The sequence below is a fragment of the Bos mutus genome, chromosome 24, assembly GCF_027580195.1.
Source record: "Bos mutus isolate GX-2022 chromosome 24, NWIPB_WYAK_1.1, whole genome shotgun sequence".
Lineage (NCBI taxonomy): Eukaryota > Metazoa > Chordata > Mammalia > Artiodactyla > Bovidae > Bos > Bos mutus.
In genome coordinates this window covers 43,518,672-43,532,776 of record NC_091640.1, presented here as the reverse complement: position 1 = coordinate 43,532,776, position 14,105 = coordinate 43,518,672, and the positions used below count along the sequence as shown (strand labels likewise).

General features: G+C 48.2%; 1 protein-coding gene across 16 annotated transcripts in view; it reads right to left on the bottom strand.

Annotated features, from left to right (window-relative positions):
* LDLRAD4 (low density lipoprotein receptor class A domain containing 4) overlaps positions 1-14,105 on the bottom strand; it is a 170,084-nt gene that overhangs the window by 58,460 nt on the left and 97,519 nt on the right. For 10 of the 16 annotated variants that reach the window (XM_070361769.1, XM_070361762.1, XM_070361760.1 and 7 more), the window contains one exon: positions 409-859. The exons of 5 other annotated variants lie outside the window; for them this stretch is intronic. In XM_070361769.1, the coding sequence (XP_070217870.1) occupies positions 409-448 (40 nt within the window). In that variant the 5' untranslated portion in view covers positions 449-859. Of the gene's footprint in view, positions 1-408; positions 860-3,531; positions 3,681-14,105 lie in introns of those variants that run through there. One more of the 16 variants, XM_070361764.1, reaches the window with a different exon arrangement.

Here is a 14,105-nt window from a genome sequence, read left to right as displayed (position 1 = left end):
TGCCACCCACTACCGCCTGCATGCGGGTGAGGCTCAGAGGGAGAACGTACACATCGGCCGTGATTGTTCCCTCCGAGTCCCCCAGCTCTGGGCAGACAGACCCCCTGACATATGCACCGCAAGGGATGGATTTTTTTCAGGGGCAGTGGCTCGTGGGACACTGTGTGCCCTATGACTCAACAAAGCAGAATCACAAAATGTCTGATGCTGTTTCAAATTCCTTGCTACAGAAAAGGATAAAACACCATAGTTTTGCCAAAATTATTTCCCGTGGCAGCCTGAGCCCCAAGACACTGTAGGGCTTCAGCTCCTAAATGCAGACACACATTCAGCTCCTAGAACTGCTCAGCGTCTCGTTACCTACTAAGAGTGAAATAACATGCTCAGCTCAGCATGGAGGATTCTCACCTGTGAAAGCATTCGTGGCCTGAGAGCCAGCTTCCTGCATACTGCTCCCCAGCAGGCCTGGCTCCAGCTCCTCAGCTGTCCTGTCCCCAGGAACGTCCAGGAGGCCTCAGGTCACCTCCATCTCAGCTTGCTTGAGGCCATCTGCTGCTGTCTGGCTTCTGGGAGCATCTGACGCTGACCAGCCTGGCCCCCAGCCCGAGAGCAGGTGGTACCTGACACGGCACCCAGTCCAGCAGCACACACGCTGGGGGCACTGGTCACGTCAGCTGTCCAGTCAAAGAATGGAGGCCATGGTGGACCCAGGAGCCAGGAAGCTGTCCCATGGACAACAGCCTTCCCACCTCAGAGGAAGGGCCTGACAGCCAGCATTCTCCAGAGGTCTCAGCTGCTCCAGGCAGGGAGGGTCAGGAAGGTCTGATCTGCAGCTCTCTGTGCTTTGCCTCTCCCCTTGCTGAAATTAAAAAGAAAGAGATCACCTTCCTGATGATCTGTAAAGCCTGAATTCAGTAGACCACAGAGGCCAAGAAAGAAAACGAAGACACCCCCAGAGCTATGCCTGAAACCACACTGTTGGGACGGTGGGGCAACCTCTCCTGCTGCTCTGTGAGGGGCCGGATGAGGGTGTCCTGTCCCTGGAACAAGACGCTGCCAGAGGCTCCGAGCAGCTCCAAGAACAGTGACAAAGGTCACATGCATCCAACACAGACACCTGGAGAAGAAAGCCATGTCCTCAGCAGCTTCCCGAGGTCTTGGAAGTGGATCTGAGGTCCACACCCATGCTGCCGGCACACCAGGAGGGACGGGGCTTGAGCTGCTTCAAAAAGTGACCCCCGAAGGGCGGGGGTTGGGGGGGAACAAAGGCCAGTGATAAATTTCTTGAAAGAATATGAAGGAAAAGCAAATTTAACCTATAAACTGTTTCATATATATTACATAGAACATGATAATAAAAGTACTTTATAGGTACTTATCAGCTATTTTAATGCTGTTAAACTATATAAGAAGCAACAACAACAACAAGAATGTTAGAAGCCCAAAGGATCAGACTTTTAAAACAGAATCCCAAATATGAATCTCTGGTATTGGAGAAAAGGAATCTTTTTTTCCATTATTATCACTTCATGCTAATCAATTTATAGTCAATTTTTAGAAAATATCACTTTATTCCTCTTTTTCAAACTAGAGAAAAGAAAATATTTAAGAAAACAGCACATAACAGAAAGAAGCCCTCTGTTAAAACCCTCCTGCTATAAACATAAGGTAATAAACATACAGACGAACCGAAGGAAGGCCTTATGTATTAACGAAGCACCTTAATTATATTACAAAAGAAATTCAACTGCATTGCCCTCATGTACTTGCAGTAATAATCTCAGTTAATGAAGTGCAGCCCAGTAGGAGTCCTTAAATTTAATGAATAGGTAAAAAATTTAATTCAAAATCATTTATGTAATTGGTGGGTCTGAAGTGCTTGAAAAATGTGAGAAAATGTTCTTTCTCTGAATTTAAACATTCCATACCGAATGACTAATACCCACAGTTATCAGCATCCCGCAGGCCAACACCAGCATCTGAAGTGCCATGTGCCCTGGAGCCATCCACCTCAGGGAACAGAACTGCCAGATAAACAGAAAAGTCCACCTGCCCTACAACCCTGATAACCTTTTCTCTGGTCTAGGATGCTTTCAATGCACAGGAATACCAGACTGTATTTGTTCTCTTTCCCTGATCTCAAAGAGAAACACAAGTGCAGTAAGGCTTTTGCTGTTTTATTGAGGAGTTTTGTTTAATTATCTTGTTTTGTTACAAAAGGCATGCTACCTCAATTAAAAAAAAAAACAACACAACAACAACCAAAGGTTTTTTTGGCTATAGGAAAGACTGAGGCTGGTGTGGACTGAAACAGAAGAAACAACACACTCTTCCTTTCTTTTCTCTTCCTGTCTGTCACAATCACTAATGCTTAACTTTGCTTCTTCAGAAAAGAGAGATGGAGACAGGTGTGTACAACTCCCTGAGGTCTTGGGCATAGATGGTCTTGGCCTGGATGTTTAGGGAATGACATGTGTGATTCCCAACACAGGCTGAAGGGACAGCATTTATTTCGATTATCTTGACTGACTGATGACAAGCATATTCCTACATACATTTGAAGTCTCCTTACAAGCATTTTCAAGCAAAAATTGAACTGTTAAGTGCCATAACAGTTTTCTTCCTAACCACTAACAACACAGAAAAGATGCCCTTTCTAAAAACACACAGAAAGAGGGGTGGGTCTCCACTGGGCTGAGAAACAAGGCGGGGGTGACTGGGACCCAGAGTCAGCAGAGGCACCACATGTTCATTTTCACAATTCAGTAACCAGTCAAAAATCAGGAAAAAGCTGCAGAAGCCAAACACGTCTCAGTCCTGCCTGCCTCCCACCATTACAGGCCCTACTTACTTTCTGGTCTCAGAGGTGGCCCCTCGCCCACCCCTGGGGCTACATGCAGACAGAGCCAGGTGATCTGGCTCAGGGCCCTAGAAGAGCTGCAGGGTGCTCACAGTTCAGCCATCCCTCCGTGGGGCAGCAAGCTGCATAGGGGTGTTTCCCTTGGGCACCTAAGGCGCTGCCTGCCAGGCATCAGTAGGATGAGCCTATTAACAACGGAGGAGCGGGCCAAGGCCGCTGGTCTACTGGATGGGTGAGTGGACCAAGGCTACTGGTGCTGGGAGGAGGAGTAGAGAGGCTCGGCTGACCCTACAAACCAGTCTGCCGCCCCGAGCGGAGCTGACAGCATCCAGGCTGAGAGGCTGTTCTCCTCTGGCTCTGATCTCTGAAGGGGCAGGGCCTGTGTGACCACCCCACGGTCACTACACAGCAAAGCACCCACACAGGCCCATGGAGCTCACTGCTCTGAAACTTCTTGAACCGCGGGGACGACTCTAACCCCACAGAGGCCACAGACTCTGCCCGGAAATGAGTGCTCAGGAGTTGGGATCAGAACCTGGTCTCTGACCCTTCCAACCACTGTTTTTCCCATATTACTTCTGAGTCTCAGGTCACTCCAACACCCTGGTAACACTCAAATCAGGAAAACCTGGAGGGAAGAGGAAGAATAAAGAGAGAAAGAGGCAACTTACCCAGGATGCAAGGTCACAGAGTAACCTGGACTCATTCAAGAGCCCCCTCTACACAAGCACAATACCATCACCCTGTCATGGACACACATACACATGTGCTGTTTACACCAAGAACATGGGCAGGACTAACCAGGAAATAAATCAATTCAACATTACACTTGAAATATATGGTTAAGTCCCTCCCATAACAGAGCAACAGTTACTAAGGAAATAGAGCATGCAAGATGGAAAAACACTCCCACAGGAAGAGACATTTTTTAAAACGTGAACACCCACAAAACCTAACTAAGCTGCAGAATATGTTTACCACTTGTTCACAAAAATTCATATGAAATGTAGTGTCCCTAGAATCACTGAGGAGAGAAAAGAACTGCATTCCACAGACAAACCCTATCATGAAAGCTCAATTGCAGAGACACGAGGTTTAGGCAACACAAGGTCACACACTGGGCACAGAGGCCAAAGTCAATAGAGAAGTCAAATCTCCTTTTCTAAAAACCTAGCAACACAAGTGCAAGCACAGTGCATCAAGGATCAGCACCTCAGTTTCGTTTCTGATTTCCACACACCATGGACTGCTGGCCTCTTTGGCGTGCCGGTTACCTGGGTGACGGCCAGACAGACCAGACAGACCAGCCCCAGGCTCTGGGTCGAAGAGGCCCCGCCTGAGGCCCCACACTGCTTGACCCTCACAGTAAGGAGCACCAAGGGGTGAAGGGATGGTCCCACCCTTGACAAAGTAAAGCACTGTAGCAGTGCGCCACACTGCTTACCAGAGGGAAAAAAAACTCAACTACCGACTGGTTGGGCTTCCCTACTGGCTCAGCTGATAAAAAATGCACCTGCAATGCAGGAGACCTGGGATCGATCCCTGGGTTGGGAAGATGCCCTGGAGAAGGGAAAGGCTACCCACTCCAGTATTTTGGCCTGGAGAATTCCATGGACCGTACAGTTGCAAAGAGTTGCGGCCATGTCTCTGGTCAAGGGAGATAGGACAGATGTACACAAAAAGGACACAGCAAACAGGCCCAGAAAATCTGCACAGAAACCAAGTCTGAGACAAAGGGCTCTCTGCAAAGGGTTGCAAAGTCGGACGCAACTTTCACTTCACTCACTGGCTTGTTCATCGAAGGTCAAAATGGCAAAGGACTCTGAGCGAGACAGAGGTGAGAAAAAGAGGGACAAGAAACCTGAGTGTCTGCTTCTGGCCCAAGCCTAAAGCCCTCCACCCCATGGACAGACATGCAGACCTGGGCAGTGCCGGTCCATCTAGGACTTGCTCACAGGAGCCACCATCCTGCCCTGGGTCAGGCTCAGCCAGGCTACAGCATCCTTGCACACCGGAAGCGGCAGAGCTAAAGGTCCCTTCTAATCCAAGCAGGCCCCAGCAGCCATGTCTCTGGTCAAGGGAGATAGGACATATGTGCACAAAAAGGACACAGCAAACGGGCCCAGAAAATCTGCATGGAAACCAAGTCTGAGACAAAGGGCTGTCTGCATGACAGTACAGCTCTTTCTCACTGTTCTTCATCTCTGGAATTTGAGTGTACGACAATCTGCAGCTGTTATAACACAACCTCAAAGCCGTCGAGCTCTGGGCAGCTCAATGGGCTCCAGGTAATCAGAGGTAAAACACGCTTCAAATATGTACACAAGATGCAAACAGGGAAGGAGGCAATTCCATTAGACCATCCTTTAAAATGTCACCTCAGCAAATCCAAACACTTGATAAAACCTAAAGGACCTCCTTATTGCCAAATTCAGACTTAAATTGAAGAAAGTGGGGAAAACCACTAGACCATTCAGGTATGACCTCAATCAAATCCCTTATGACTATACAGTGGAAGTGAGAAATAGATTTAAGGGACTAGATCTGATAGACACAGAGTGCCTGATGAACTATGGACCGAGGTTCATGACATTGTATAGGACACAGGAATCAAGACCATCCCCAAGAAAAAGAAATGTAAAAAAGCAAAATGGCTGTCTGGGGAGGCCTTACAAATAGCTGTGAAAAGAAGAGAAATGAAAAGCAAAGGAGAAAAGGAAAGATATAAGCATCTGAATGCAGAGTTCCAAAGAATAGCAAGGAGAGATAAGAAAGCCTTCCTCAGTGATCAATGCAAAGAAATAGAGGAAAACAACAGAATGGGAAAGACTAGGGATCTCTTCAAGAAAATTAGAGCTACCAAGGGAACATTTCATGCAAAGATGGGCTCGATAAAGGACAGAAATGGTATGGACCTAACAGAAGCCCAAGATATTAAGAAGACGTGGCAAGAATACACAGAAGAACTGTACAAAAAAGATCTTCACGACCCAGATAATCACGATGGTGTGGTCACTGACCTAGAGCCAGACATCCTGGAATGTGAAGTCAAGGAGGCCTTAGAAAGCATCACTACAAACAAAGCTAGTGGAGGTGATGGAATTCCAGTTGAGCTATTCCAAATCCTGAAAAATGATGCTGTGCAAGTGCTACACTCAATATGCCAGCAAATTTGGAAAACTCAGCAGTGGCCACAGGACTGGAAAAGGTCAGTTTTCATTCCAATCCCAAAGAAAGGCAATGCCAAAGAATGCTCAAACTACTGCACAATTGCACTCATCTCACACGCTAGTAAAGTAATGCTCAAAATTCTCCAAGCCAGGCTTCAACAATACATGAACCGTGAACTTCCAGATGTTCATGTTGGTTTTAGAAAAGGCAGAGGAGCCAGAGATCAAATTGCCAACATCTGCTGGATCATCAAAAAAGCAAAAGAGTTCCAGAAAAACATCTATTTCTGCTTTACTGACTATGCCAAAGCCTTTGACTGTGTGGATCACAATAAACTGTGGAAAATTCTGAAAGAGATGGGAATACCAGACCACCTGACCTGCCTCTTGAGAAACCTGTATGCAGGTCAGGAAGCAACAGTTAGAACTGGACATGGAACAACAGACTGGTTCCAAATAGGAAAAGGAGTACGTCGAGGCTGTATATTGTCACTCTGCTTATTTAACTTCTATGCAGAGTACATCATGAGAAACGCTGGGCTGGAAGAAGCACAAGCTGGAATCAAGACTGCCGGGAGAAATATCAATAACCTCAGATATGCAGATGACACCACTCTTATGGCAGAAAGTGAAGAGGAACTCAAAAGCCTCTTGATGAAAGTGAAAGTGGAGAGTGAAAAAGTTGGCTTAAAGCTCAACATTCAGAAAACGAAGATCATGGCATCTGGTCCCATCACTTCATGGCAAATAGATGGGGAAACAGTGGAAACAGTGGCTGACTTTATTTTTTTGGACTCTAAAATTACTGCAGATGGTGATTGCAGCCATGCAATTAAAAGACGCTTACTCCTTGGAAGGAAAGTTATGACCAACCTAGACGACATATTAAAAAGCACAGACATTACTTTGCCAACAAAGGTCCGTCTAGTCAAGGCTATGGTTTTTCCAGTGGTCATGTATGAATGTGAGAGTTGGACTGTGAAGAAAGCTGAGCACTGAAGAATTGATGCTTTTGAACTGTGGTGCTGGAGAAGATTCTTGAGAGTCCCTTGGACTGCAAGGAGATCCAACCAGTCCATTCTAAAGGAGATCAATCCTGGGTGTTCATTGGAAGGACTGATGTTGAAACTGAAACTCCAATACTTTGGCCACCTGATGTGAAGACCTGACTCATCGGAAAAGACCCTGATGCTGAGAAAGATTGAAGGCATGAGGAGAAGGGGACGACAGAGGATGAGATGGCTGGATGGCATCACCAACTCAATGGATATGGGTTTGGGTAGACTCCAGCAGTTGGTGATGGACAGGGCAGCCTGGTGTGCTGCAGTTCATGAGGTCGCAAAGAGTCGGACACGGCTGAGCAGCTGAACTGAAAGGACCTACAGCCTGAGCTCTACACAAACCAAGCTGGAGAACACTTCCCAGATACTTAAGCAGGAAAACTGTCCTTAATAAGTCAGCACAGATATCACCATCTGCTCATATCATCTTAGAGCGGGGAGCGGGGGGGGCCCATGTTTCCATCTTCCCTTCATTCCAGGGAGGAGGACAAGGAGGCCCAGGAGGACAGCACATACTCAGGGGATGCGGGATGAGGACAAAGCCAGACCAGAACTGGGTGTCAGTCTCAACTTGAGCTCCAAGTTCTCCCATAGACACAAACCAGCCAAAGGAAGAGGTTGAGGAGGGGCACAGTGCACACATGAACTTCCCGCCTGGGGGGTCAAGGGATCCTGAGACAATCGCCACTGTCCCAGGCCCAGCTCAGGCCATGCCCACGACACCAACATGCCCAAAGGGGAAGGTGCAGAAGGGCCAGGGCCTTGGTGCAGAGCCAGAGTCCTTAGGTGCACATACTCTGACCGAAGGGCCCCTGATCTAGGCTGAGCATGTCAGGTCACCTCAAGAGTAGATGCCAGCCAAAGTCACCTCTCCCAGCCTGGAGTGAAGGGGCAGGCCAGCTCCTCAGCTAGCACTCTCCCTCACTCCTTTTCCACAGATACAATCAGCTTACAATGGGCATGGTAGGCCACGAAAAGGGGGCCCCGCAGGAGTAACAAGTATGAGACGCAAGGGAAGGCAGCTGGGAGCAGAAGAGAACAATGGGTCACGGAGCCCACCCCCCACACATACTCCCACACCCCTGTCACCCGTCACAGCCACTGGGCCAACGCCTGCACGCCCGTGCCTCCCCCATGACCTCCTCACACTCTGGCCTACAGAACACCTCACAGGCTGCATCTTCTCGTTCAGTAACTTGTAGGGTCCTGACTTGCACGGCATTGTTTTAGGTGCAGGGGAGACAGCAGTGAGCAAAAGAAACCCAGTTCCTGTCCCCATGGCACCTGTACCTATCTCTGTGGAGGTGTTTCTAATGGAAACTTTTCTTGCTAATCTTTGTAGTCACAGCACTGACTATGTGGACTAGCATATAGCAGGTACCCAATAAATGCTGGTTCTACTGCACTGATCACATTGGGTCTTCGGTCAGTCACCCACTTGTCACTCTAATCCCTCTGCCCTGCCTCAGCTGCACAAAGCGCCAAGAGCCTAGGACCCAAGGAGGCTCTGGCCTTGTGGTATGCACACCAAGAGGGTGCTCCCTGTGGAGGGTCAGTCTGGACATCTGGAGCACAGGCAGGGCCAACCTCCACTCAAAACATGCTGGAAGGAGAGCTGTCCCTACAGACAGGCCAGAGGTCAAAAGGCCAGGCTCTGAGGCAGCCGGCCCGGGATTTACCCCGGTCTAGGCCTCCTGTAGCTCTGCCGTTACTTAACCCTGAGCCTCAGCTTCCTCATCTGTCCAGTAGATGGCACCACCCTCAGAGAACTGCTGATTTCTTATTTAATAAGAAGCCACGTATAAAACACACCACCAGTCAATGCTAAAGAAACAGCGCAGGACTTCTCTGGTGGCCCAGTGCCTTTGACTCCATGCTCCCAACACAGGGGGCCCAGGTTCGATCCCTGGTCAGGGAACCAGATCCCACAGGCTGCAACTAAAAGATCTCGCACGCCACAACAAAGAACAAAGATCCCAGGTGCCAAAACTAAGACCTGGACAGCCAAAGACTTTTTTTTTTTAATGACAAAAAGGAAACTTGCCTTTAAAAGGCAGAGCCAGCCATTACGGAAACACTGAGAGAGTTTCCTGGCTCCCTGGAAGGCTGGATGGGACAGTGCACCTGTCCTGAAGAGCAGCTGCTGAAGGGGCAGAGAATTCAGGGAAAGGCTGCGTGGTATCTGACTAATGGGACTACACAACCCATTGTCGTGCACCTAGAGGCCTCTGGCCAAGCAAACAGGGCTCATCAGACCCAGTTTCCCCTGCCTTGGTAACAAAGGCCAGCGTGTGTGCCATCACACCAGAAGCAAATGAGTGTTATCCACAAGGGACGCACCACTGCAGGTACAGTGAATCCCTTCAAGCGTCCCCAGCAGGGGAGACAGACCTCTTGTAACACAGTACCAGCCTTCCCACCACCCAGCGGTGGGCAGTGCTGTCCTGCAGCAGCTGGACCGGTGTGCCTACCGTTGCTGAGTTTCCACGGCTTCAGAGCATGCACCACACCACAGAAACCACTGCGTCCACAACAGTGCACTCAGCCCGCTTCGGTGCTCACGGCACTGAGTGAAGCTGCCTGTCTTATGTGGCCCCCGTCAGATCTGGACAAGAGAATTCTAGGAATCCAACCAAGAAAACCACAGGGCTCTGGCAGCAGGAGGAAACTGTAAGCACTGAGTCTGGAGCCTGACGTCACTGCCCCTGCTCCCACCACTTGCCACAGCGGGCCACTCAGGCCCCCAGGACTGAGGGCCCCCCATTGCACTGACACTGAAGGGCGACCTTCTCCACACTGAAAAAAGTGTCTTCTTTCCCTCTAAAACCAGCCCTTTTCTATTCCCTTCTTCTCCAGAGCCTCTTCCTCCAGATGGCAGCCCTCCTGAGGGGACAGGAGGGTCACAGCAGCATCGTCATCCCCCCACCCACTCCGCGTGCTCTGGCAGCGAAAAGGAGGCGGCTTGATCGCGTTCCTCACAGGAGGGCAAGTCTACTGCTTTTTACCCAAACAGCTTCTAGGCTGGTGTTCCCCCAAATATCCCAAGAGGAAGCATGAAATCATTAAAACTAAATTTTGTCTGTTTTGACTGAAAAATTGAATATACCGATAAATACACTGGAAATACGAAAATAACTGTAAGTAAATATGCAAGACTAATGTCAAAGAGCAAGGAGCTGCCTGTTCATTTGGGTCAGGGTCAGAGGCCACGACAGAGGATGAAGGTGGAGTTCACCTGGCTTTGGCTTTGACACAGCCACTCACGCATGGAGGTGCTGTGTTCAGAGGAGTAAGCATGGCTCTGGGGTCAACCAGACGGGGCTCAGAATAAGCATTCTGCTGAACATCCACCACTCCACACGTCAGGCCACACAATCTCTCTGAGCCTCAGTTTCCTCATCTATTAAGGGGGCCGTTAATGTAACCGTAAGGCAGCATTGCTGAGAATATATATGATGGCATGCATTTAGCCTCAGAACACCCAAGAGGCCCTCAAAACACAGCCAAGGCAGGAATGGGGAGTAGGGAAAAAGGGCACAGACAATAGATCCTTGGGTGCAATGAGGATGGTGTGGTAAGTCGACTGGGCTGTGAGTGGGTGGGGTTCACTGAACATCACTGTGTGGATGAATAAACACTCAGTTCCAATCCAGGGCCTCCTAGACTGGAATTTAATATTCTCATCTTCAAACAATTACTTAAATGGGTCACCATCAGGTACACTTCTTTTTCCTTACCACAGGCCAAATGTCCACCTGACTTGGCACCACCCCTCAGCCCTGCTGTTCACCCCACAAGGCCCTTGTCCATCCCAACACATGAGCCAGGCTCACAGCTCACCCGCCAGCCATAGGTAATCCCTATATCAGAGAATCACTCCTATTAAAATGATTCATATCTTCACCTCCTATGAATAAAAATGTTATTACATTCAACAAAATCATAAAAGAAATAATAACAAAGGGTGACATCTCAATAACTTAAACCAATACCCAGAAACAGTGGCCTGGGGGAAAAGGCAGTGACTGGCACCTTCAAGGGTGCTCTAGGAGCCCCACTTTCTCCCTGCCACACACACTGTCTCCAGGACGAGTCCCAGCCACACTCAGCGGCTTGCATCCTGAGCTCAGAGGTACACTGGGCAGAAGAGGGTTGGGTGTGAGGATGGGGGTGCCACTGAGACTGGAAAGCAGTCTAGCTGCTCCACTACCATCCGTTTTCCTCCCGGTTCCCATGGTAACAGAGACCTCAGATCCCAGAACAGAGTAAAGACAGCACCGTGCCCAGTTTCCCTGCAATCTGTTTCCATGGGAACTAGAAGAGAAGGGATGGAGGCTGGCAGCGGGACTGCCTGAGACGTGCATCTCCGTCAGCTGGAGCCCCAGACAGGCTGGCACCCTGGGCCAGTGGTCTGTAGGCCTCCTCAGGAGTGCCACGTCCACTCAGGGATGGAGGCCCAGAGACAAGGATATTCACAGAAGGCTAGACGTAGGTCCTCTCAACACATTCGGCAGGTGACATCCCCTCTCTAAAAGGCCCCACAAGCCAGGGGTGACTCACTTCAGACCAGCAGTTACACATCTGGCCAGGTAACCCCAGATCTAGTCATCGGTCTGTCAGGAAACTGGGTCAGGATTCTACGGTTTTAACGAGCTCCACAGATGACTGTGATGCTCAGCCATCTGGGAAACCAATGACCTGGACCTGAACTCTCTGAAGTTGAAGGTGCTTGTGCACCCTGAGGAGCCTAGTGGGACACAGGTTTTAGACTAGCAGGTCTGGGAGGCCTGAAACCCTGCATTTCTAACCAGCTCCCAGACCATACTGTTGCTGATGGTCCCTGGACCACATGTGAATACTAAGATCTAGACTCCAATGTGGAGAAGGCAATGGCACCCCACTCCAGTACTCTTGCCTGGAAAATCCCATGAATGGAGAAGCCTGGTGGGCTGCAGTCCACGGGGTCGCTAAGAGTCTGGCACGACTGAGCGACTTCACTTTCACTTTTCACTTTCATGCATTGGAGAAGGAAATGGCAACCCACTCCAGTGTTCTTGCCTGGAGAATCCCAGGGACGGGGGAGCCTGGTGGGCTGCCTTCTATGGGGTCGCACAGAGTCGGACACGACTGAAGCGACTTAGCAGTAGCAGCAGCAGACTCCAATGAGTTTGGCCCTAGAACCTTTCCAGACACCCAGAGACTCTAACCATCCCACGGGGCAGCCTACTCCATCTTCAGCCAGCAGTCCACTCCAGGGTGGGTCACAAAGGCTCTGGGGTCAATGCCTGCAGAGGCTGGAGTCATGGTTCACATTACCCCCTTGGCCTGTTTTCTCAGCCTCTGGAGACAATCCTGTCTGGATAAGGTTAATGGATAGTCGGATTCTACATATAATCATCAGGGAAAACATGACTGCCTCTTCCAATTCTGATTACTCTAAGAAAAATAAAAGTAAATTCTGCATAGTTGAGCATTAAACTAGTGGTGGAAATGTTTAGAAAGTTAGAATATTTCTTTATTTATTTTTTTTAATTTTATTTTTAAACTTTACATAATTGTATTAGTTTTGCCAAATATCAAAATGAATCCGCCACAGGTATACATGTGTTCCCCATCCTGAACCCTCCTCCCTCCCCATACCATCCCTCTGGGTCGTCCCAGTGCACTAGCCCCAAGCATCCAGTATCATGCATCGAACCTGGACTGGCATCTCATTTCATACATTATATTTTACATGTTTCAATGCCATTCTCCCAAATCTTCCCACCCTCTCCTTCTCCCATAGAGTCCATAAGACTGTTCTATACATCAGTGTCTCTTTTGCTGTCTCGTACACAGGGTTATGGTTACCATCTTTCTAAATTCCATATATATGCGTTAGTATACTGTATTGGTGTTTTTCCTTCTGGCTTACTTCACTCTGTATAATAGGCTCCAGTTTCATCCACCTCATTAGAACTGATTCAAATGTTTTCTTTTTAATGGCTGAGTAATACTCCATTGTGTATATGTACCACAGCTTTCTTATCCATTCATCTGCTGATGGACATCTAGGTTGCTTCCATGTCCTGGCTATTATAAACAGTGCTGCGATGAACACTGGGGTACACGTGTCTCTTTCAATTCTGGTTTCCTCAGTGTGTATGCCCAGCAGTGGGATTGCTGGATCATAAGGCAGTTCTATTTCCAGTTTTTTAAGGAATCTCCACACTGTTCTCCATAGTGGCTGTACTAGTTTGCATTCCCACCAACAGTGGAAGAGGGTTCCCTTTTCTCCACACCCTCTCCAGCATTTACTACTTGTAGACTTTGGATCGCAGTCATTCTGACTGGTGTAAAATGGTACCTCATAGTGGTTTTGATTTGCATTTCTCTGATAATGAGTGATGTTGAGCATCTTTTCATGTGTTTGTTAGCCATCTGTATGTCTTCTTTGGAGAAATGTCTATTTAGATCTTTGGCCCATTTTTTGATTGGGTCATTTATTTTTCTGGAGTTGAGCTGGAGGAGTTGCTTGTATATTTTTGAGATTAGTTGTTTGTCAGTTGCTTCATTTGCTATTATTTTCTCCCATTCTGAAGGCTGTCTTTTCACCTTGCTAATAGTTTCCTTTGATGTGCAGAAGCTTTTAAGGTTAATTAGGTCCCATTTGTTTATTTTTGCTTTTATTTCCAATATTCTGGGAGGTGGGTCATAGAGGATCCTGCTGTGATGTATGTCAGAGAGTGTTTTGCCTATGTTCTCCTCTAGGAGTTTTATAGTTTCTGGTCTTACGTTTATATCTTTAATCCATTTTGAGTTTATTTTTGTGTATGGTATTAGAAAGTGGTCTAGTTTCATTCTTTTACAAGTGGTTGACCAGATTTCCCAGCACCACTTGTTAAAGAGATTGTCTATAATCCATTGTATATTCTTGCCTCCTTTGTCAAAGATAAGGTGTCCAGAGGTGCGTGGATTTATCTCTGGGCTTTCTATTTTGTTCCATTGATCTATATTTCTGTCTTTGTGCCAGTA